Here is a 25,878-nt window from a genome sequence, read left to right as displayed (position 1 = left end):
GAGAATCACTGGAGGACATGACTTTCTGAACATCTCCCACAACGCCTGCCTTTGGCTTTGTTTCTTCGGCACAAGTGCATCATGGGCCGTGCGTGGGCTGACCGCCGGCAATGGAGAGTAACCAAGTGCATTTACTCAAGTAATGTACTTGATGGTTACAATTATTGTCTCCACCAGGCCGAAGGCATGGGGAGAGAGTATGTTTTGCACTCCGTCCGTGTGTGTGTCCGTGTGTGTGTCTGTCCGTCCTTCCGTCCGTCTGTTACCAGCTAATCTCCGGCACTGTTAACCCGGTCGATGCCAAACTTTGCACACACACTCCCTGGATGCCAACGATGAACCTCTGCCCCGCATTTTCCAGAACGGCCTGTTATAGCGCCACCATGAGGCAGCTTTTCACATGTTTTACCTAAAACTGCACCGATCTGCGTGAAACGTTGCATGCACACTCCCTAGAGGCCAAGGACAAACCTTTGACCTGCATTTTCCGCATCTGCCTTTTATAGCGCCACCAGGAGGCCGACTTTTGTAAAACACATTTTTTGATATTACTCCTCCAGATTCTGTCCAAAAATCTCACAAATCGTTACACAGTATCTATATGGTCATGTGCTCAAGTCGGATCTGTCCGATAGTTAATATTCCATCCTAATTGGCTATAATTGGCTTTCACAGTTTGCAAGATTGCCCCGTTTTGAACAAAAGCCTCAAATCATGAACACAGCATGCAATTTACGTGAAATCTTTCACACATTTTCTTACTAGGCTGAGGAATATATCCCACCCTTTTCACATTGGCCTGTTATAGCGCCACCAACAGGTTGATTTTTGCAAAACACATTTTTGGAACAAAATGCCTCAAATCACCCAATTGCCATCAAAGGCAAACATGTTTATATTACTCCTAAACATTTTGCCAAACAAAATCTCACACAGTCCTATCCTCCTGGTGGAGACCTGTGCCCAGAAGTGCACTTTTTCTAGTTTTAAGTGCTTTTACTTTAGGGGCGGCAGGGGCTCAGGAGGTAGAGCGGCTGTCTTGGAATCCGAAGGTTCGCAGGTTCGATCGCCGGCTAAGTGTTACTGTGTGTGTGTGTGTGTGTGTGTGTGTGTGTGTGTGTGTGTGTGTGTGTGTGTGTGTGTGTGTGTGTGTGTGTACACTACTAGAATCGGCCTCAGATCTTAATGGGTTGAGTAAAACAGTACTTCTTCTTGCATCACTGCTTTCCTCACATCTCCTCCGACATTATTCTTATTGCCATGGTTTATTTTTATTGCACAAGTGCAGCGTGCATGCAGGGGCCGGGCCGCAAGGCTGACCGGGGCCGGCCCCACAGCAGCAGCGGAGGAAACACAGGGCCGGAACAGAGCATAGGCGGACTGGAGCCAGCTTGTTAATGGCTATGAAATGGTGTGACAGGATCAGATGACTGGCTTCAGGCATCGTGGCCGAGGCTGATTGGGGACAGATGGTTGCGGTGTCTCGTGCTCCCTGCTCCGCTCGTTGCCTATAGGGCCTGAGAGCAGAAGGGGAAAAGGGAGGCCTTGTTCTCGTCCTGCACCGACTACAGCGGACATGAGTGTAGAGAGATGCACCGGATTAGCAGCCCTTTTACAAACCATGGCAGATTCACTGGAGGGAAATTTGTTTCGACTTTGAGGCCCCTCAGAATGTTTTGGGATGGGTGTGTGGAGGGGTGTCATTGAATTGACACTGAAGATAAAAAGAAGGTTGACTATCACTGAACCAAATTACATTGGAACCTCAATCCACTGTAAAATCCTCAGAGAGTTCACATGAGCTACAGATCCATTGGGTTTCGTAAGGCAGTGGTTCCCAAACTTTGCAACCTGTGACCCAAAAGAGAAACTTTATGTCTTCCAAAAACTAGTGAAAATAGCAGATCTACAAGCTCACAACGTGTCACTTCGCACCACATTGTGAACTTGTAGATCGGCTATTTTCGTTAATTTATGGAATTTCTCAGATTTGTCTCTTATTTATTCATGAAATGACTGAAAAAATCTTTAAATTTGTTTTTATTTAATGAAAAATGTTGCTTTTTGAGGAATAACTTCTGAAAATGTTTTGAAATAATATTAAAAACAAAATGTAGGATACAAAAAGTAAAGGGACCCATTAAAAATGTGTTCGCAACCCACAAATGGGTCCCAACCCAGTGTTTGGTTCAGGGGCCACCAGGTGTCCCTTACGACACTGGTTCCAGACGTTAAGAACCAGTGTTTTTAAAGCACCAGTTTGGAGTGCAACGTGGCTGCCATCATGGAAAATATCATTACTGCACTGTAGTTTGTTTCCCCCCGGCGCTGTTATCAACACACTGTCACCTTATCTCACCCAACAAATCAAATCATCACCTGCTCCCATTGTCAGCGAGCCGCCCAGCCCAGGGGAGCGGAGAGCGCTCAGCGGACAGTTAGCTGTCCAGAACTGGTACCCCCCCGCCCCCTCCAGATTTTGTGAGGGAAATAAACAACTAGGTCTATGACAACAAGCCCAACTAGAAAAAGTTCTCCTCTGCAGGAGAAGGTCTCCACCATGCAGGCGCTAGAATAGGCCAATGTGAAAAGGCTGCCATTTCTTCTTGCACCTTTGATGGCAAAATGGACGTTCAGATTCATGTTTTGAGGCATTTCTTTGTTCCAAAAATGTGCTTTGCAAAAATCCACCTGTTGGTGGTGCTATAACAGGCTAATGAGAAAAGGGTGGGATTTTTCCCTCAGCCTAGTAGGAAAGCGTGTGACAAATGTCATGGAAATTGCACGCTGCGTTCATGATATGAGGCTTTTTGTGGCGCTATAACAGGCCGTTCTGGAAAATTAGGGGCAGAAGTTTGTCGTTGGCATCCAGGGAGTGTGTGTGCACAGTTTGGCATCGACCAGGCCAACCAGTGCCAGAGATTAGCTGTATACGAACACACGGACGGAGTGCATACTCTCCCCCATGCCTTCGGCCTGGTGGAGACATCAGATATTTGAAAATATTTGAAAACACAATTTGACTGTCCTTGAAAAGGTAAGGTAAGGACAAACGGAATAGTACTGGCACTGGGTGAATTAAATAACTATTTCTCTATTTTTGGTGAACTACTCCTTCAAGTAAAAACAACAAAAGAATAGTACTTCTTTCAGCACTCATGGGCCCACGATGTGGTTGTGTTGTTGCTGGCTGTGGTGCCAGGGACAGAGGACAGCATGGGGGTGTTCTGTGGTGTGAGGACAGAGAGAGAGAGAGAGAGAGAGAGAGTGAGTGAGTGTTGCGGTGGTGGTAGTGTGTGTGTGTGTGTGTGTGTGTGTGTGTGTGTGTGTGTGTGTGTGTGTGTGTGTGTGTGTGTGTGTGTGTGTGTGTGTGTGTACATGTGAAGCTCTTATCTAGACAGCAGGGGGGAAAGGCGGCTCTGCTGCGGGTTGAAAGATAAACAGACACCAGACACCATCTTCTTGGCTTGGACCTCTCTCTCTCTCCCCCTCCCTCCCTCTCTCTCCCCCTCTCCCCTTCTCTCCCTCTCTAGATTTACAAACAATATATTCAACATTCCGCACCCACAGCTCTCTCTCTCCCCCCTGTCCAAAAGTTGACACATCCTGTTCAAAGAAACAGGGGGTAAAAGGTGGGTTTCCTTCCCCCCCTACTCCACCATTGTTCCTGTCGCTCCCCCCCCCCCCCCCCCCCCCCTCTCTCTCCCTCTCTCTCTCTCCCTCCCTCCCTCCCAGTGGTAAGCGGAGTCCCTCAGGGCTCCATATGACTTTTCCATTTTCGCTCTACAGTAAACATCGTATTGCTGAAAATAGCCAATCTTATCCATATTCAGTTTCCAGAATATGGATAAGTGGGGTTTGTCGTTTAGTAGCAATGTTAAAAAAAAAGTAAAGGCCTGTTTTCAAGACTACCTTGAAGTGAACCTTTTAAAACATCACGGCCAAATCCTTGCATCTTATCGTAGCATTTCACTTGTGGTGTTTATCACTACGAGCCTATTTCCGTCACCTCGCGCTAATGAAAACACCAAGGGATTAGAATGTCAACATTCAAGTACAAGATGTAAGCTAACCCAGATATAGTAAATGCATCACTCAGAAAGTTTAACTATAGTTCTAACATAATTTCTGATACCTTGGATCATCAGACAAAAGCTTAACTAAAGTTTAACTAAAGTTCTAACTTAATTTCTTATACGCTTGGAGCATCACACATAAGCATCAAAAGTAGCAGATCTACAAGCTTGAAACGTGCGTTTCGAGCTTGTAGATCTGCTACTTTCGCTATTTCGTTTTTATTAGAATCCTGCAAAGTAATAGCTTTGGACGTAATGAGGTTTCCGCCATCATTGGTATCAATGCATTCGTGAGTTATCTGACTGAACTACAATACAGACACATCTCTCTGGCATTTCATGCCCTCCAACTCTATCACTCCCTCTGTAGTGAAAGTCTCCCTCTCTCTCTATCTCTCTCTTGCACCCCATCTTTCCATCTTCTCCTCCCCATCATGTGTCCTGGTCTCACTCCCCCTCTCTCTCTCTTCCTCGGTCTCTCCACCTGCCACAGTGCTTCTTCACACACTTAAATAAATGAAAAAACGGTCGAAGAGCGAGCACACACACACACACACACACACACACACACCACACACACACACACACCACACACACACACACACACACACACACACACACACACACACACACACACACACACACACACACAACACACACACACACACACACACACACACACACACACACACACACACACACACACACACACACACACAAGCAAAGTTCTTTGTTTACCCAGGGAAGTGGACTAAGCTTGAGATGCTTGTTTACAGCCAGACCCCAGCTCATAGAACATTTCATGGTAGGGGTTCAATGCCTTGCTCAAGGGGCACTTCATCGGTGGTAATTTAACGTGCCAGTCCGGGGATTCGAACTGGCGACCTTCCGGTATCAAGAACCGCTCCGCAAAACCGTTCGGAGCCACCGCTGCGCACGCACGCACCTGCACACACGCACACACACACACACACACACACACACACGTTTTGTTTTTAGTAAAGTAAAAGTAGCAATACCACAAATGTAAAAAATACTGTTAGGAGTATTTTTTGTATTTTTTTAATGTTTTTATTTATTTAATTAACCAATATAACGCATTGAGACAGAGTCTCTTTTCAAAGTGGCGTCATAGAGTCACGTAGACTAGTAGAAGGCCTGTATTCAAAATGTTACTTGAACAAAAGTACAAATGATTTCCATTAAACTACAAAAGCCTACCAAAGTGAAAGTGTGCATTATGAATGGCCCGTTGCAAAGTTGGCAAACGTTTTCAGAAAGATAAGATCTACAAGCTCACAACACTTTGCGATGTAACGTGTTGTGAGCTTGCAGTTCTGCTCTTTTTGAATAGCCGCACAATACTGTAGCAGGTCTTAAGTACAATATTTTCCTCTGAGATATAAGTGGAGCAGAAGTATAAAAGTAAAGTAAAAACATTACCTCAAGGTTGTGTTTAAGTATACACAGTACTTAAGTAAATATACTTAGTTACGTTATACCATGTAGAAAGCAAGGGTGAACGCGAGAGGGAGAGAAAGGTGGCGTGCGTGCGTGCATGTGTGCGTGCGTGCGTGCGTGCGTGCGTGGCATGTGTATGAGAGAGAGTCACAGATGTGAATATATATATCCCTCTCTTGAGAGAGAGAGTGTCACAGATGTGAATATCTCCCTCTCTCTCTCTCTCCCTATACTATAGCAAGAAGCCAGTGTTGCCATGTACGCTTATTATAAGCGACTTTGGCCTTGTTTTTCTTTAAAGTTGCTTGTAAATATTGGTAATTGCTGGTTTTTGTTTACTTGCGCCTGCTTCCATGTTGTTTATCCCAGTGGTTCTCAAACATGTTCAGGACCCCCAAATTAATGTGCATTTTGACCCCCCCCCCCCCCCCCCCCACCATCTTAACACAATCTATGCCAACTTCGAGATTTATCGTATATAGTGCCTGCGAGAATTCTTGTCTTTTATTGATTTCTATTAATCCAGAAGTGATTCTCGGGTGGTGCCTTCCCCGTCACTAGGCAACGCTTGCTTCCGCGGTGTGACGTCATTGAAATCCCCAAACTCCACCCACATACATTAAACGCGCGATCTTTAGCGCCGTTTTTCTGGGAATTGAGGCTCAGATTGAGGTGATATAAGGTGAGGGACGATGTTAGGAGCTCAATAAAAAGTCAGCACGACCTCACGGTTACGATATTAGCACTTCTGAAGAAAGAATAATAACTAGCGCCCGACCCGGAAATGACTTCTTATTACTTCCAGTTCAGGGGACCGGTTCACAGGGTCTTCTTCGCTGCCTTTTTTCGTGCATTCTTGAGTCAATGTAATCGGTTAAAGTAAATAAACTATTCAAAATGTTTAACTTTTATCAAGATTTTTTATTTTTTAATAGCCTGTCTACAAACTCACAAAGCACAGAGCTTGTAAATCCGATGCTGTAGAGGCTCAAGGCTATAGTCATAGCTTATTTTGGGGCGCCTGTGTAGTGGCAGCGGTGGCCGAACGGTTTGCGGAGCGGTCTTGTTATCGGAAGGTCGCCAGTTCGTATCCCCGGACCGGCACGTTAAAATTACCACCGCTGAAGTGCCCTTGAGCAAGGCATTGAACCCCTACCATGAAATGTTCTATGAGCAGGGTCTGGCTGTAAACAAGTTTGTCGAGCTTAGTCCATTCACCCTGGGTAAACAAAGAACTTTGCTTTGCTTTGTGTTTTCATAGTGGATCATTTCTTCTGTCACAGAATCTGGCAACACAGCCAGGCATCACCCATCAGCCTCGGCTCCGGCAGCCGCCCAGACAAGCCAAGGTCAGCTGCTCTGTCATCTCATCTCATCCCTCTCTCTCTCTCTCTTCTGACACATACTTTCATGCCAGAGAGGGGGGAGAAGAGAGAGTGTGGACGTTTTGTAAAGACAGAAAGAAGAATGGCAGACGGATGGGGCAAGCGAACGGATATTGACGCTAAGAGAAAATTGAAACATGGCGGCCGGTAGGCCTTAATGACAAGTGGCCTGTCAGTGGATCTGTGTCCACGGATATGATGAAAAGCTGTAGACTGACAGGTGACAGCGCCGCCATTAGCCTACAAACAAGCCCAAAACAAAGGAGCGCTGCAACACCTGAGTGCCAGCCAGTGTTGCCATGTCTGCTTATTATAAGCGACCTGTTTTTCTGTAAAGTAAATATTTGTTGGCTGAAATACACATTACATTTCACATGCCAAGGAAATATGAACCTGAGACTTGTGACTTGAGGCCTACAGTATGACATGAAAACCTATACACTTTCAGATGAAAACTTAGCTATACTTTCAGATGCAACGAACAACTTAATTAATCCCTATTTGCATACATACCTCATCATACAAAATTGTGTCACTCATCACAAAAAGCGCTTATAGTACTAATAGGTCTACATCTGCAATTTCTGAAAACGTTACAAACAATGCAATCACTGAATGTTTACATTCACCACGTCTCAAAAATTGCTGGAACGATATAGTACGGATCCATTCATCGTAATAGATGTTGGTTGGATACTCAAAATTACACTATTCATTTTACGAATAAACCACATGCGGCCAGGTTAGGCAAATATGCCTACATAGGCCACACACACACACACACACACACACACACACACACACACACACACACACACACACACACACACACACACACACACACACACACACACACACACACACACACACACACACACACACACACACACACACACACACACACACACACAGCTACTAAAATAACTTAAGTCATTATAAAATTGACATGCGCTTGTGTGAATTGCCCTTCTGGAAATGTAATCTTCAGAAACTTTAAAAGTCATTATAAAACTGACATACGCTTGTGTAAATTGCCCTTCTGGAAATGTAATCTTCAGAAACTTTAAAATAAGTATGCTGAAATCGTAACTCATTTTATATATATATTTATATAGCCTATATATAAACACCAGTGTGCTTACAGTACCTGGCCAACTGCTGAAGCTATTTTTGGGACACTGTTCTTGTTCTAATTAGAATTAAAATAACAGTTTGCTGTCCTTGCATACGGTAAGCTGTATGTGCTGCATTTAGGTTATTATGAAGGTAGGTGTTTTGAAAAGTATATTAATGTATGCAGTCAAGACTTGGTCTGGGCTACTTTTGAACAAATTGAACAAACCATCTGATAACGGCTGTTTCTCTTTAAAAAAATAGTGGTCTCGGAAAATATTCTAATTTGTTGAAAGGACTTTTTGATTTTCATGAGCTGTACACCATAATCAAGATTAAAACAAAAAAAGGTTTTAAATGCTTCACTTTATGCACAATGAATTGAGAACATATACATGTATGAAAGTTTCACTTTTTGAATTATATTAGGGACAAAAATTAACTTTTACACAATATTCTAATTCATTGAGATGGAGCTGTATGTGTACTTCGGCTGTTAGAAAATAACATACCTGCAAGCGACGTGTTGCGAGCTTGTAGATCTGCTATTTTCACAAGATGTTGTTGATACATTTCGAACTGGGATCATTCTGCATAATGAGTACCTTTACTTTTGGTACTTTAAGTACCTTTTAATGCTGATACTCCTATACTTAGTTCAATACAGAGTATTTCTACACTGTGGTGTTGATACTTTAAAAAAAAAGTATTTTTCAAACACTGATGTGATGACCCTTTACTATTCCTGGACTATATTTTGTTCTATACAGCAGTGGTTCCTAAACTTTTTCATGTCAAGGACCCCCGAAATGACACTCATTAGCCCGCAGACCCCCATTAGAAAAGATATGCAAGGGACGCCCATAAGAGAAGGTTTTTACAGCTCTAGCAGTGATTTTCAACTATTCTCATTTCAAGGACCCCCCAGTTTGATATGCAACAGGCTACGGACTCCCATTTAATGGCATTTCTATCTCTGAGAGTAGTAGCCTTGCCGAGCCATGAGGCCCATAGGACAGGAGCCTATCTCCTGTTTCTGTAGCGTGAGGCAGCTTGATGTACAAGCACACCCCCTGGACATGACGCTAGTATGTCACAGGGACTTACCCACAATCCAACCCTTGATGCTGAGTGTCAAGCAGGGAGGCACTGAGTCCCATTTTTAGAGTCTTTGGTATGACCCGGCCGGGGATTGAACCCGACCTCCACAAGGCCACTGAGACCCCGATTTATATTGTAAAATCAATATTAATTTAACTCTGAGGGTGTACAAATGGAACCAAATGGACCCACTCTCAGAGTTACAGACCCATAAGGGTCCATTTGGTTCCAAACTATAATTTAGCTGGGGACCCCCTGGAACTCTCTCAATGACCCCTGGGGGTCCCCAGACTTTGGGAACCACTGCTATACAGAGTATTTATACATTGTGGGAGTGATACTTTTACTTGAGTAAAAAAAAGTATTTTCCACTAGTGATGATCCTTTACTACTATTCAGTGGTGGAAAAAGTACTCAATTGTTCTACTTACAGTTTACTGTAACTAAAAGTATCAATACTGCAATGTAGAACTACCGTTACAAAGTAAAAGTCCAGAATTCAAAAGTATTGGCGTCAAAATGTACTTAAAGTAACAAAAGTAGAAAGTACTCAATATGCAGAATGTCCCATTTCAAGTTTTCAAATGTATACAAATATTTAGAAAATAGCAGATCTACAAGCTGTTGTGAGCTTCTAGATCGGCAATTCTCAAATGGCCAAAATACAGTGGTACAGTATATAGGGCTGGAGTGTTTAAAGGGTAAGACCATTTTTTTAGAGGTTTGGATTGTTTTCTTACCTTATTATGGGCAAACTAGTCTATTCCATGAGTTATTTCGCTCCATTGTGTTGTTTATTAGCAATTTAAGAAATAAAAACTCACATTGACTTCCATTGTAACGGGGAAACAGCTCTCAAAGTCACTCTTTTAGCACATAAACCAACACAACAAAAGCTGATTCTGACAGTTTATGACATCAGGAAAACTCATGCGGTTTTATTTTTAATAAAAAATGTACATTTTTACTTGTTTTGACTAATTTGTGTAGAAAGAAGATCCGGTAGGTTTATGTGCTAAAAGAGTGACTTTGAGAGCTGTTTCCCCGTTACAATGGAAGTCAATGAGCGACAATTTTTAATTCTTAAATTGCTAATAAACAACACAACAGAGCGAAATAACTAGTTTGCCCATAATAAGGTAATAATAAGGTCTTACCCTTTAATGTATGTTTTGTAATAATAATCAAAGTAACTAGTTTTTAAATAATTGTAGTGGTAGCAATATTTGCCTCTGAGATGTGTAGAGGAGTAGAAGTAAAAGTATTGGAAATTGGAAATACTCAAGTAAAGTACAAACACCTCAAAATTGTACTGAAGTACAGTACTTAAGTAAATGTATTTAGTTACTTTACACCACTGCTGATGACCCTTCCCTACTATTCCTGGACGAGCGCCATTGTTGGGCGCAGCGATCAGCAGCACTCACAGGCCCACTGGCAGGTAATTGTTAATTAGAGTCCAAATCAAATTCCCTCCATTAGCCTTCAGGAACACCGCTCAGTCCAAGTAAATGGCAAAGCTGAAGCTGCACTTAATCATTACTCTCTGCACAATGTATGTCTTTGGAGTGGACTTCTCCTCCGTATGAGTGCGACGTACAGCCCGAGTCATACCCCGGTCTTTTTATACCGTCCTTCACTGTCTGTGCTACAACAGAGTCCCACAAAAGTTACTTTGCAAAACAAAAAAAGTACAAAATATTTTTAGGATAGGTTTGTCTGTGGGGTTTATTCATGTTGAACCAATGAAAAGTATTAAGAGCTTGTGAATAAATAATGACTACATTGGATCCATTGGAACACAGGTTCTTTTTGACATTTCCTGAAACGTACCGGTTTTGGACATAGCCTACAAGGTTTCCACACGACAGTGACAATATATGCACCCTGAAGTCAGACCGACTATTGAGCACAGCAAATCTATTTAAGTTTAAAATAAACCCTTCAATTCAAGTACATTTCAAAGCGACTGCATGGACTGAATGGATGCTATGCATTTTTGACAGCCCCTTTCTTCCACGTGTTGTAGTATGTTAAATGAACGTGGGCTTTGACCCATAATGAGAGAGAGAGAGAGAAGAGTGAGGGACCAAAGCGCCGCTAATCTTTTTTCAAGCGCTTTACAAGACATAATTTTCCGCTCAGCAGAAGAAAAGAAAAAAATGCAATTATGGTCCTTTTCTTGTCTCTTGGAAAATATAGGTTAAAAATAAATCAAGGGGAAAGAGTGTATACATTGCGCATGGCTCTGTGCAGATGAATGGATTGATAAAGGTCCTGTCGTTATGCTATTATCTTCAAAGGCACGGCAGCGGAGAAAAGGTACGTCAAGGAAATAAGATCAATGCAGTCTGCTAGTGGGGATTGGCGTGTGGATTAGATCAAGTCGCGTTTTGGTTCTTCCAGACAGCTTACATCCTGACTCTGTCTAACCCGATGACTTTCAACCAGCCCAAACATTCTTACAGGATCACGTACTAAGAATACGACTCATCCAAAAAAACAAAAATGCTGTCTCGGACAGACTTTCTGAACAAGTTCAAAAAGTCAAGTCATCTGGTGGTGTGGGTTTTGAGGAAAAAGGTTCTGAGACTAGCCATCAAAATTAATTCACCTCCGTTTATCAAAACATCACGAGGAAGCAAGTAGATATACATTATTTGTTTACATGTAGGAGACAGGACGCACAGGTAACATGTAATAACCAAATGATCCCCAACCCTGTTGTTTTGGGAAGCGTTGGTTTCAGTTCATTCATCCTAGCTCCATTTGTGTGTCGGCTAGTGAGACACACCCTAGCAATACATACTTCACCCCGCAAAAGGTATTGCGTGGCGAAAACAGCTGATATACAAGCTCACACCGTGTCGCTGATGTGTCCGTTGTGAGCTTAGAAGTCTGCTATTCTCGGTCGATTCTGTGCGTGCGACACCATAAATTAGGCTTGATGGGCTGCAGTTCGGCTGTGAACCAAGGGCAGCACTCGGTCCGAAGCAGAGTGTACGGCGGCTGGGATGAGGATCAGGCATCTCCAAATCTGAGGCCATGGTTCTCAGCAGGAAACCAATGGATTGTGCAGTCCAAGTAGGTAATGAGACATTGCCCCAGGTGAAGGAATTTAAGTATCTCAGGGTATTGGGTGAGTGAGGGGAGGATGGAGAAGGAGATCATCCGTAGTATCAGAGCAGCAGGGGCGATATTGCAGTCTCTGTACCACACTGTTGTGACGAAAAGACAGCTGAGCCAGAAGGCAAAGCTCTCTGTCTACCGAGCAATCTTCGCTCCTACTCTCACCCATTTTCATGAAGTGTGGGTCGTGACCGAAAGAATAAGGTTGCGGATACAATCGCCGAAATGAGTTTTCTCAGACGGGTGGCGGGCATCTAAGTTCAGTCACACGAGAGAGGCTCGGAGTAGAACCACTGCTTCTTTGCTTGGAAAGGAGCTACCTTAGTTGGTTCTGGCATCTGGTAAGGATGCCTCTCGAGCATATCCCTATGGAGGTCCTTGATGCACATCCCAGTGGAAGGAGACCCCCGGGCAGACCAAGGATCAGATGGCGGGATCTCATATCTCCAAAATGGTCTGGGAACGCCTCAGGATCCCCCAGAATGAAGTTACTAATGTTGCTCTGGAGAGGGAAGTCTGGAGCTCTCTGGTGGACCTCTTGCCCCTGCGACCCGACTACGGATAAGCGGTTGAAGTGATCACAATAAAATCTTAAGCATTCTTCCTCCACGCTGGGAGAAAAACAGTATCTGAAAGTTGGGTGTGATGCATTTTTGACCGGTACCTAACCGCTCCAATGACTAGCCACATGTATATGTCAGTATTATGTCTGTCTGGAGTATACGAACAGCTACAATAGGTGTTTTTGATTCAGCCTGCACCGCTCAGTTCACACGGGTGTGATTATTATTATTTTTTACAAGTGAGTGCAGTGACAGTGTTCCATTGCATCTTATGAGCAGTGGGATTCATATGGTGCCGGCCTGTGCGCACATAGCCTACTGGTTCTTATCAGTGTGATGTCGTCTGATAAGGGGCTAACCCAGATCCTTCTGTAAACCTTTCTCACCCTGTAAAGTTCTGTGATGTGTTTTCCGTTTCTTTTTCCAATATTACCACAACCTCCCCTAAAGGGGGATGTATGTCATAAAAAAGTAATAAAACAATCTAAATAAAATATATAATAAGCTAAATAAAAGAGATGGGCCCAAATTAGGTTCTGAGAACCTTATCTGAAATCAAACACATCCACGGTTTCTCAGAATTACTACATTGACCACAGATTTTCTTTGTCCACTTCCTGAAGAGTAATGGTATTGGCATGCTGTTTTTCATGGAGTGTTACATTAGGGTGTGCCTCATGATGAGCACAATAGCCGATGATGTATTCCATGAACTTTTCACATGCGAGTTTCACATGCTGGTAAATCGGGCACAAATCCAAGCGTTTGTCACTGACAACTTCCCCTGCTATCAAGCTCCATGCAGGCTCCAAATACCCTTTTTTCCCCCTTCTTCTTCTTTTTGAGTGGTGCTAGCCGCTCCTATGCACTTACTTAAGTACAGTATTACTTTCCACCGCCTGTATGCACTCTCTAACACACTAGTTCCCAGTGGTCGGGACCCATTTGTGGGTCGCGGAAACAGTTTTATGGGTCCCTTATTTTTTGTTTCACTACATTTAGTTTTTAATTGTTATTTAAAAACATTTACAAAAAACATTCCCAAAAAAACTCCACGTGGTGCGATGCAAAGCGACGCGTTATGAGCTTGTAGATCAGCTATTTCACTAGTTTGGGTCCCGGGCAAACGTCTAATTTCTCTTTTGGGTCACAAGCTATTTTTCACTTGTATTCACTTCAACTTTCTGTGACACTCCCAGTATCCCTTTATGCCATTAGGACTTGAGGCCGATTTTCTAAATCAGTAGTTTCGTGCCATGGACCCCAACAATGATATGCATTTGGCCGCAGTCCCAAAGGACCCTCATCTGAAAATGTTTTGTGCCAGGGACCCCCAGAAGAGTATGTGTAAAAATCACGAAGTGGCATGAACAGACTCCCTTATTCCATAACCCCTTATTGCGTCGCTGTTTTGTAGCTAAATCTGTTTTGTAGTGGTCCAACTGTGGCATGTACTTGGCGATGTCATGGATAATGGTTTAAGATCATTCTCAGATCTGAAGGAGTTATATAATATAGGCCTACCAGGTACTATTTGTATTTGTAGCTCCGTTCGGCTTTGCGGGCCAGGCTTATGGAGTTCCATGGACTCAACCACCTACTCACCCATTAGTTACTTTCATCAAAATAAACTGCGGGTCTATCCAAAGGTCAAGTTTCCATAATTTATAAAGATCTATCACAAAGATGTACTTCGTTAAAACCTGTTATCCAATCTTGGAACACAGACTTGGGATTACAACATCAGCATCAATGTATTAATTGGATCAGAGTGTGGGGAAATATTATGGCATCCCGAAATCCAAATAATCAACTACTCTACTTTAACTTTAAGTACAGTTCAGAGACGTTTCTTGCTGGCAGGAAGTACAGCTGCAAAAACAATGTTGGCACTCCGATGGCAAGCTCCACATTCTCTGCCCTTTAATCACTGGAAACATTTACTAAGGGATGTTGTGATAATGGAGTGTTCTACAGCTAGATTAAATGGTGCTAATTATCAAACAATAAACAGCTGGAACCACATTCTCTATCAAGTTCGGACCTCTACTATATAACTAGCATTACATATACAACTCTATATTTGTATTTGTTGCTCAATACTTTGGGGCATGTTGTATATTGTCGTTTTGAATCCTGAAAAGTAACAGTTTCGGATTTCCAGACAAAATAGGCCTACAGTATGTGAGAAATAGCCTAGTCTACAAGCTGACATTTACAATATAAGTATGAATATGGGGGTCCTTGTTGGCACAAACAAGTGTGAGAACCACCACTATAATGTGTGGTGTTGAAGTGGGTTGGGAGTGTGTCGGGCAGTACTCACTGGTCACCGTCGGCACTGGATGTTCGGGGGCTTCCGTTCCCGCTCCCGTTACGGCCTGGGCGGTTAGGAGAGACGTCACCGGAGAGACCTCCATGCCAATCCCAGCCTAACAGAATGTCCAGGGAGATTGAGGACAGCAGCTGAATATATGAGTATGAGAGAGAGAGAGAGAGAGAGAGAGGGGGGGGGGGGGGGGGGTGCACAGAGTTAACCTTGATTCTACAAAATTTGTTCTAAATCCTAACATTTTTCAAAAATAAAAATAAAAACAATAAGTCGTGCCTATACTGTACAGTATGTAGGCTATAGTGCAACTCAAAGTGACGCGCTATGAACTTGTACCTGCTATTTTGGAAATAATCAAAACAAAGCATAAAATAACACCAATGTTTTTACTGGATTGATAAGGGTTAAAGGATTTCCTAGAGGGGTGTTGGAAAGCTCTCGATCTGGTTACGCGTTTGTGTGGGAAAGGAAGTGGCCATTTAAACATCGCTCAATTCCCCCTTCACTTACTTTACTGGACACAATAGACTTGCATGGAACTAAGCTCTGCAGAGCCACATGCACACATACATACTTACACACAGCAGAGCCACATGCACACATACATATACTTACACACAGCAGAATGCGGACTGTTCATTTAAAGCGGCAAGCTATGTGACTTTTTTAATGCATAACCTTTAATGTTGTCCAATCTGTATATGGTAGAGTATGTTAAGCAAGGGATGATGCGGGCATGCAGCGGTAGTTGTTGAAAAATAATTACAGAGAGGATGTTTAAACACCGAGACGAAGTTGAGGTGTTTCATTTAGTTTAGGTGTTTAGTTTTTAGTCGTGTCTAATCATCTTATTATCCCGCTTATTACACAGCTACTTTATTAATACATTTATAAATTGACCCAAAAGTAACAACACAACGAGGTATTTACTTGCTTACGGATGGTAATGAAAGTATACTATAAGTGTCGCGCTGGCCGTCTGCCCAGCTACAGAACAGTCCCCTCGGAAAACAAAGATGTGAGTTGATCAAATAGAATCCATATGCGGTTACTGCATTGTCTATTTCTCTCTTCAAATGTTTTCAAAAATATTCTTGGGAGCAATATTTGGTTGTAAATGACATGGTGTGTTTGTTTACATGGCTGTCATGTTGGATACAGTATGATAAAATCCAAGCAGTGCAGCCAGGTGCTCTGAGGCTTTGATTAGACAGTGGTCCGTTAGCGGAATGGTCATCAAGAAATAACACACCGCTGAATTCAGGTTCAAATCCGGGGTAGAAGAGGAAAGTTAAATACGTTAGTGCAGCTTTAACTCTGGAAGTGTCAAAAGTTAAATGAAGCCTCTTGGAATATGTGAAGGAGTAGGACTAATTTGACGGTCTAATTTTCAATTACTGTGCATTGTACTTTTCATGCTGCAAGAAAAGTTAAATTACAGTACAATCGAATTATAACTGAAAATATTTTGGTCCAGGGTATATATCCCCATACAGGTTTTGTGTAGTTAAAAGGTTTCAGAAAATACATAATTATGAATACTGTTATATAATGCATATCGTTGCTGTCGGGAGGAAACCTCGTAACTCAATTTGAGGTTTTTGATTATAATTTTTGCATAAATCAGTTATTGAGCTATTGAACATCCTTTATGTCTGTGTTGTTGAAAATATTGAACCAATGGAAAGTAGTAAAAAGTCCTTTGGACAAAACCACTTAAATCCATTGGACCCTCAAACTGTCTGCTAAAGCAACTAACTCCACTATCTACAAGCTCAAAATGCTTTTCTTTGATTCGTGTTTCAAGCTTGCAGATCTGCTGCTTTTGATGCTTTTGTGTGACGCTGTAGTGTCTGGCACAGCCAGCCAGAAGAATATGGATTGTGGAGATAAGAAGTTTCTGCCCGACAGCGACGCTCTGTAGCAGGCTGACCCAACTGCTTTCCCACAAACGGAGGAAGTGGGGCTTTGAGGAAAGGCAGGGGGCTGTCTTATCAGGGTCAAACCGTTAGATATGGAGTGTACATGGGGGTGCTGAACAACGCACTCTCACTAAGCTCTGCTCACGCATGCCAGCAAAGCTGCTAGCTGGAACTTTAGTGGCTTACAATGAGTCACGTACATCGCAACAATATTTGTCATTATCGCCTCTGTCGGGTGGCATTATGTCCAAAACTGTTACTTTTCAGGATTCTTTTTTTAATGCAAAAGTAGCAGATCTACAAGAGTGAGGATCAGTGGCATCACGTCGGTGTACTCTTTGGCCTGCAGAGTACACATCCTCCATGTTGCACTAGAGGCTTTAAGTTTAAGTGGTTAATAATGTGAGGCAGCATACTGCTCCATATGGTTAACAAAGCTTACTGTGTACTCTACTCATATCACAGTTAAAGGCATGTGATATGTGGTCATCTGTCAAGAGCAGTGGATTCTCCTGATCGCTCTGTGCAGTGGGGGACAAAGTACTCAACCCTCAACACAGTACTTCACTTCAGTATATACTTCTGGTCAAATGTTACTCATATAGGCTACAGGTGGCAGTTGCTCGGCTGAATTATTAACTACAAATGACAATGTAAATTTTTTTTAAAATATCAATGCATTGCTGTATTGAAATGTAGACAGTATACATTAGAAATTGGGCTTATGTGGGTAATTCATAAAGTGCATTTTCCATTCTTAGTCAAAAGCACATTGTCTTTCAAAGTGGAGTGGAGTGACAGTATCCAAAAATACAAATATCTCAAGTACAGACACTGAAAGAATGTACTTAAAGAGCAGTATACTCAAGTACATTTATTTAGTTACTCACCACCACTGGATTTGTCAGAGACACGTATAGCTTTGTCCTCTGTATGTCAGTGGTTCTCCGAGTTATGGGTGGTTCTTTTTTTTTGGGCCGGTGCCAATTTCCTAAAATGTAATCCTGGGCGCTACTCTCTCTCTGCCAACTTGGAGTGAGCCCCGAAATTAGTGAGCAGTGAGCAGGCCGCTACTTATCACCTGACAGGGGGAGTTTCCCCGGAAGGACATAGTGGAACACGTTATTCCAACCAGTTCTTTTCCCTCCATCAAGCGCCCCGGCTGATCAGGGGGAGGCAGTATAGAGACCAGGATTACTGCATGTTTTTTTTTGGTGAGGGTACCTACTGTACCCTAGGCCTAGGGGACACACGGGGAACATGCAAACTCCACACAGACGTTATGGGGGTTCATGATATGGTAATAAGAAACCTACATGTACTGTAGATTTGGGGCGCTGAAAACACATTTTGTTAAGCCCCGTCTGAGAAAATGAACCCATGCTGCTGAAACATTTCCTGCCCGGCCACGGCCAGCCAATAAACAATACCACCGCAGTGTAGAGGTTTATAAAAAGCCTCTCGTATGGGGGGCGTTGGGGGGGCGGCATGCATGCATGCATCACACTAGCCCCTTACAGTGGAGGCATTGACAAGCGGTTCATTCCTCACCACCACCACGCCGGTTATTATTACTACCAGTCAAAAATCACTCTCGCTTTTAACTGCCACTAACACACTGCTGCACACACACAGATAACACTTCTCCACACATGAGCCTAGAAAAAAAAGAGCAAAACTCACCAACTAAGGGTTCCAAAAAGCTGCACAGACAGCAACAAGTTTCCCTCTTTTTTCTCTCCCTCCCTCTCTCTCTCTCTCTCTGCAACTCTGCAAAGCTGAAGGCAGATACTTGACTCTGGCGGGGGCTTGCCTTGCTCGTTGCAAGCTGATCTCCGGTCAAATGGAGTCAGTCACTCAACTCGCATTCACAGTCCAGTTTGTTATTCATGTGTGTGTGTGTGTGTGTGTGTGTGTGTGTGTGTGTGTGTGTCTTTTTTTTTTGTAAACATGCTGTCATTATAAGGCGAGTCCACATGTGAGTTATTATCTCCCCCCCCCCCCCCCTTCCCTCATCATCTTTCGTTCAGTCATTCTTCATCTCTTCTCCATTCCACCAATGGAGATCTAGGTCCCACCCAACCCATCAGCACCGTGCAAACACTCCACAGCTGTTGTGTGTGTGGGCTGGGCTTCCATTCCACCCTAGAGAGCTCTGAGGACTGGGCCAGTGTTGCCAGGTCTATGAAAACAAGCACAAAATAAGCAAACAGTAAACAAACCAACATACAGTATACTTTTATTACAGGGTATCTGCACATTTCTATAGTTGCAATTGAATGTCTTTTAAGACCCTTTTAAATTTGGCCACAACGACAAGAGAAAGAAGAAAGAGGCAAACATTGTGAAAATAGCCGATCTACAAGCTAGCAATGACTCTAAGTCAGAGGCGTTGTGCCTTGTAGTCCCACAGTTCAAATATTATTATTTTGTGAGGTTGCGACACTGACAAGTTTGGGAACCCTTGGACTAGGCCACGTGAGCATCGGATATTTGAAAATAGCCGATCTACAAGCTCACAACGCATTAACGCGGTGTGGACAAATACATATTAATTTGGGGGTCCTTGGCATGAACAGGTTTGAGAACCACTGGTTTAAACAACATTATGAAAGAAGCCCAAATAAGCAACTACACTTTGGTTAGAAATAAGCTAAAAAAACTGCAACCTGCAAACTACCAATATTTACTGTACAAGTTACTTTACAGTAAATCAAGCCCCAATGTTGCTTATAATAAGCATACATGGCAACACTGGAGCGGACAGGAAGCAGGGGATGGAACTAATTACATGTACTGTACAGGTACTTTTACTTTACTGTTTCCATTTTTTTTTCTTGTACTGCACTACATCACGGAGGCAAATATTGTGTATTGTTACTCCACTACAGTACATTATTTTACAACTTCAGTTACAAATCACTTTAGTAGCAGCTTTAATTTATAATTAAGACACAAGCATTAACCAATTAAGCCGTAAATGTATAGGCCTAATTCGGCTCTTCGACAATAGCTGATCCACTTAAATTAAAGTATCAGTACCACAATGTAGAAATGCTGTGTTACAATAAAAAAGTCCTGTATGCAAAAAAAGTATTGGCATCAAAATGTACCAATTAAGAGTAAAAGTACTAATTACGCAGAATTCATTAAATGCCCAATTTCACAAGTGCTCAAAATGTATTAAATTATTTTGAAAATAGCAGCTCTACAAGTTTGTGAGCTTGTAGATTGGCTATTTTCAAATAGCCAATAATTCCGCAAATGTGTACTTACAGTAAGTACAGTACATGAACTTAGTTGCCCTGTGCATCGCTACTTTTACTAAGGTACAAAAATAATAAGAAAGAAATCAGAGTACTTGTTCTTCCACTGAGGAGCAGAGAGTGGGCGTGGGGGTAATACAAGCCCTCAGGACAGAATTGAGTTTGTCAGAGAGACCACAGCTGTTTGGCAGTGCAGGGAGAAGGGTGGGGAAGCAGAGAATAATTCAATTATCAGAGTTAGCTAGGGCCTCGACACAGAGACACAGGCGCAGTGGAACGGTCACTGTTAAAGCTGTACAAATGACACAAAACCTTTTTGTGTTTTTTTTCTTTTCGTAAATTAATGCCCTACTTGATCATAATACAGTGTCACACAAAAAGCATCAAAAATAGCTGTAACGTGGGGCGAAACGGCACGCTTTGAGTTTGTGGATCTGCTACTTTTGATGCTTTTTTTGGAATTCGAATCCTTAAAAGAAAGCAGAGTTCTATAGTCAGTCAAATATTAGACATAATACAGACATAATTATATATTACAGACTAAAAGAGTAGCTGTGAAGAAATGGCAAAAGCATCACAGTAATAATTATGTGGCAGAGTTCAATATCCGTCTCGATGTTACAGTGGTACTGGTAATGATGTCACGCAAGCATGTATTTTCATCGCTGCAGAATAATTATATTACTGTACGCTATGGTCAGATATGAATAGATCACACAATGAAAAGCCTCAGTGATAGTTGCTTTGCGTTGAAAATTACCATGGCAGACTTCATTATCCTTACAGACTCATTATGTCTTTATATGAGACTTGTATCTCAGAGAGGAATGGAGATCAATTTTGCACAGACGTGAGTGGTGACATTTGGCTGCATATTTTCAGCATGCGATCATTCATTGTTATTATCTCCATATGAGGAATAGAACCCATAATCCATACCTGCTGACAGCCATGCATACGTGAAGGGTTGTCACAATTATGACATTTCACATGAGTAATACAAATAATTGTGATTAACGATTGCATTTCTGTCGTTGAACATTGTATGAATAAAACTAAAATACATTTCTGCTTGGGTCTTAGGCTTTGTGAACAAAAATGTAACATAAATTACATAATTTAATAACATTCAAATTGAATGACCATGAATAGTGGAAATAGCAGATCTACAAGCTCAAAACACGTCACACCGTGACACATTTTGAGCTTGTAGATCGCTATTTCCAGTATTTTGTATGAAATGCTTGAAATATAATTTATGAACATGGAAGATGGAAATGAGCATGACGATTATGCAAAAAGAATAACCAAATCTATACCAACCACGAGATACCGGTATCTTGTATTTAGCTATTAAACCCTCCTTTGCCGAATACGAGAACACGATAAAAATGGTATTAATCCAGAACCAATACTATGGTCGCTAGCCACCACTTGCTTCCAAGGTGTGACGTCACCGAAATCCAACAAATCAGTGCACATGCACAGGCGATTCTTTGCAGCTTTAGGGCTCTGGGGTAAAGGACGATGTTAAGAGCTTAATTAAACATTATTCAACAATGTACCTTTTCCAAATATGGGTCCATGCAGGGAGTCGAGGGAGACACCAAATGCTTTGGTTTCAAGTTAAATAAACGTTTGAGAACCACTGGTCCAGACCTTTCCGGGCCTTTGTAAATAAACACCTAGCCTCGGACACGGACACGGACACACACACACACACACACACACACACCTAGATCTTGAATAGCATTGCTGAAATTCTCTGGTCAAACAGAGTCAGAGTCAAAAGCTGCTGCCGCATGTTGGCTAACTGGAAAGACACTGCTACACTAACTGGAACAATTAATACCATTGGTAACATGACACCTGTTAAGGAAATTGCAATATATGATTGTAATTTGCAGGTCTTATTAAACAACATGACAGGCTATTATAAAGCAACACAGCTGCAGCTAATCAAATGAATAATGGGTGTGGACATAATGTGTCCAGAACCACAGTAGTGTGAACAGTATGGTCAATGCACAACAATCTCACACCCAGTATTTAAGTTGATTAGTTACAGCTGTGTTGCTTACATCACAATATCCTATAGGCCGGCAGCACGGCACAAGCTTGTAGATCTGCTGTTTTTGATTTGATTTTAACACAAAACATTTTCAGATGGTCTGTGACCAAATAGGCTACCTATATTAATGTGAGAGTCCTTAATATGAAAAGGTTGAGAACTACAGCTATAGACCAAATTGACGCATATACGTATGTCATTTGGTGTTTTCAATGTTTACTATAGAAGGCGATCTTCCACAACCTGTGAGTGAAACTGGAAACCTGACCTAAAAATCCAAGCTGTGGTTTAGTCTAATTGTGTTTCCCGAATGGCCAAGCAGACAAAAATCCAGGAATGCCGGTATTTGTCCCAAAAATAGCAGTAACAGTGTTTCAGCCTAAGTCTACCTGCCTGACCCGTCGGTCTGTCTCTGCAGCCTCCCTTAAATTGGGAGTGGATCCTGACAGAGGACACAGAACCAATTAGCAACAATACTGCCATAAATGCTTCCGTAAATATAACTGCCAATCAAAGTGAACGTACTGGCCAATCACTTTATGCCTTTTACGGGATTTGGCAAAACACATACAGTAACAGCATCTGTTTAGCAGACTACTACTAACAGATTAATAGAAAGAAAGAACATAACAAAAAACAAAACAAATAGTGCTTATGGTCTCCGCTCTATGGTATGAGGGCAGCTGGGGACATTCTGCAAAATAGACATATGGCAAGTCATTTGGGATCGATATAAGTAGGAAATTGAGTCGGGAGTTGTCCTTTAACCACTTTAACAGACTTAGTGTAGAGGGAAACAAGGTCAATGAAGTATCCTACAATAAATGTGCCGCGTGTGTGTACGGTTGTAATGCACGTAACTCGAGAACCGTTTGCCCCACCAACTTCAAATTCGACACACGCGTTCCACCCCCCCGCAGGGAGTACAGTGCCTGGTATCGAGTCGGTCGGACGCCCCGGTTCTTCAGAACCACCACAAAAGGCCAAAGTCCCCTCACCTGTGCAATTTCCAGCCTCTGCCTCAGCCAATTGATTGCCATGGCAACCCCACACCTGCAAATTGATTACTTAACCAGTCCACTTTTCACAGTCAGTTTGCACTCTTCAGGCAGACCGGCAGATACAGAGATCTCCATGTGGGACACAGACGGATAGTTAAAACGGGTGCTATGACAATTTGACAACGGGTTCCCGAAGTTGCATCGTTCTCAAGTAGGCCGACGGGCACGTACTGTACAGGTCTAGTTATGGTTATATTAAGTGGTTAAGTTGGCTGGCCCAGAGCTATCTCACTGAGAAGTTGTTGTCTCCATCAGACCCCATGTATTTCCAGGGAAACTGTTCATTTCGAGAGCGAATGCCCTTCTCCAGTCACAAATACACCGCAAGTCTTCCACCATGTCTCTTACCGTGCCTTGCACTGCTCCACCTAATAATTCCCCAAAATAGGGCCGAGAGAGAGATAGAGAGAGAGATTCAAGCATACACCTTATTTATACTTAGTTGCGTGCCGTGTTGTCACATTGAAAATAGATCTACAAGCTCACACGCTTGTGAGCTTATAGATCTGCTATTTTCGGTGTGCGACATGTGGGGCACATGATATAAGTATAAATAGGGTTTATTTGCCCCCGTATTCCTCCTGAAGGTTAAGTGTTCTCATTCAAAGGCACCTCAATGGAAGAGTTGTTGACGGAGGAGGAGAGTGAATTATTTATTTTCTTTTCCTGGGTTTTTTGTGTGAGTCTGTGCAGTCTGTGGGGAATTTCAGTCACTCCACTGTCCCACAGATGACATTCCACTGCTATGACACCTGAATTCCACCACCGAACCTGGGGGGGGATTTATCTCATGGTATCCTATTGCATTTTTCATGATACAGTCTCTAGGGGCTATAATGGCTAATCAAACTAAGAGTATTTGATTATAAAAACAAAAAAACAAATTCATAATAGATAATTTAATAAAATAATCATAATGTATCCCTATTTTGGGATTGACGAAAGGTAAAAAAACAAAAAAATAAAGTAAAAGTGAAAATAGCCGGAAATAGTTAACCTGACTCCGCCAGATGGAAGACGCCATGTTTCACAACCGACTTCCATCTGGAACCACTGTAGCCCAGTCACTGAAGAAGGCGGGCCTTTTTTTCAAGCTACTTGGCAGGTGATTGGCAGATCCCGCCCGTATAGCTGCTACTGATTGTTCGAGCCGCGGCTACTACTCACTACTGCGCAAGTGAGGCTGTGTTGTGAACTTGTGAATCAATACCGCCACCATCTGTCGGAATCAGATTAGGAAATAGTTGCCATTTGTCTCCACCAGGCCGAAGGCATGGGGAGAGAGTATGTATTGCACTCCGTCCGTCCGTCCGTCCCTCCGTGTGTGTGTGTGCGTGCGTTCGTCCTTCCGTCCGTTACCAGCTAATCTCCGGCACCGTTGGCCCGATCCATGCCAAACTTTGCACACACACTCCCTGAATGCCAACGACGAACCTCTGCCCCAAATATTCCTCAATGGCCTGTTATAGCGCCACCATGAGGCCGATTTAGGCAAAACACATTTCTGTACATTACTCGTACACATTTTATCCATACATCACACAATTTGGTATACACTATCTCCATATATCAACACGGATCTTCCATCCTGATTGGCTAAGATTGGCTTCCAAAGCTCACATGATTGGTCCGATTCGAACAAAATGCCACAAATCACAAACAGTGTTCAATTTCCGTGAAATTATACACGCACATTTCCACTAGGCTGAGGACGACATGCCACAATTTTTTTTCCTCCAAATCAGCCTCACGGTGGTGCTATAACAGGGCAATTCCTGATTTTACCTATAACTGCATCAATCTGTATACAACTCCCTATAGGCCATGGAAAAACATTTTCCCTGCATCCCTCCACATCTGCCGGTTATAGCGCCACCATGAGGCCGATTTCTGCAAAACACATTGTTTATGTTAGTCGCACAGATTTCATCCAAATCTCACGCAAATCGGTACACATGATCTCTGTAGTCATGTGATAAAGACGAGTCTGTTGGATTTCTCAGATTATACACCGATTGGCTAAGATTGCCTTCCAAAGTTTTCAGGAGTGGCCCGTTTGGTACAAAATGCTGCACATGTCCTGCTCATCCAGAATTCTATCCTCAGAGAGTGATCTGGCTCTGCATTTCCTCAACAAAATGAAGAAAATTGTTGCAAAAAACAACAACATGTTTATATTACTCCTAAACATTTTGCCAAACATCACACACACCCCTATCCCCCTGGTGGAGACCTGTGCCCAGAAGGGCACTTTTTCTAGTTTCACTATGTTTTGCATGAAATTGTTGTGCAATTTGATTGATCAAAAAAGTAATCAATAGAATAATTGCTAAGAAAATAATGGATAGTTGCAGCCCTAGTTGAGAATGGCTGCGCTTCGGAAGGTGATCCAAACTAT

The 25,878-nt window shown here is 42.5% G+C and overlaps 1 protein-coding gene across 9 annotated transcripts in view; it reads right to left on the bottom strand.

Moving 5' to 3' along the window:
• The window catches only part of LOC306935094 (glycophorin-C-like), a 129,791-nt gene that overhangs the window by 25,220 nt on the left and 78,693 nt on the right, over nucleotides 1–25,878 (bottom strand). For 4 of the 9 annotated variants that reach the window (XM_079517953.1, XM_079517952.1, XM_079517955.1 and 1 more), the window contains one exon: nucleotides 15,155–15,294. In XM_079517953.1, the coding sequence (XP_079374079.1) occupies nucleotides 15,155–15,248 (94 nt within the window). In that variant the 5' untranslated portion in view covers nucleotides 15,249–15,294. Of the gene's footprint in view, nucleotides 1–15,154; nucleotides 15,295–16,090; nucleotides 16,199–17,972; nucleotides 18,095–18,765; nucleotides 19,048–19,175; nucleotides 19,199–25,878 lie in introns of those variants that run through there. The other 5 variants (XM_079517957.1, XM_079517951.1, XM_079517959.1 and 2 more) reach the window with 5 other exon arrangements.

This window comes from Electrona antarctica (genome assembly GCF_951216825.1).
Source record: "Electrona antarctica genome assembly, chromosome: 13".
In the NCBI taxonomy this organism is placed as follows: Eukaryota; Metazoa; Chordata; class Actinopteri; order Myctophiformes; family Myctophidae; genus Electrona; species Electrona antarctica.
The sequence above is the reverse complement of the archived record's forward strand: the minus strand, read 5'-3'. Positions and strand labels throughout refer to the sequence as shown.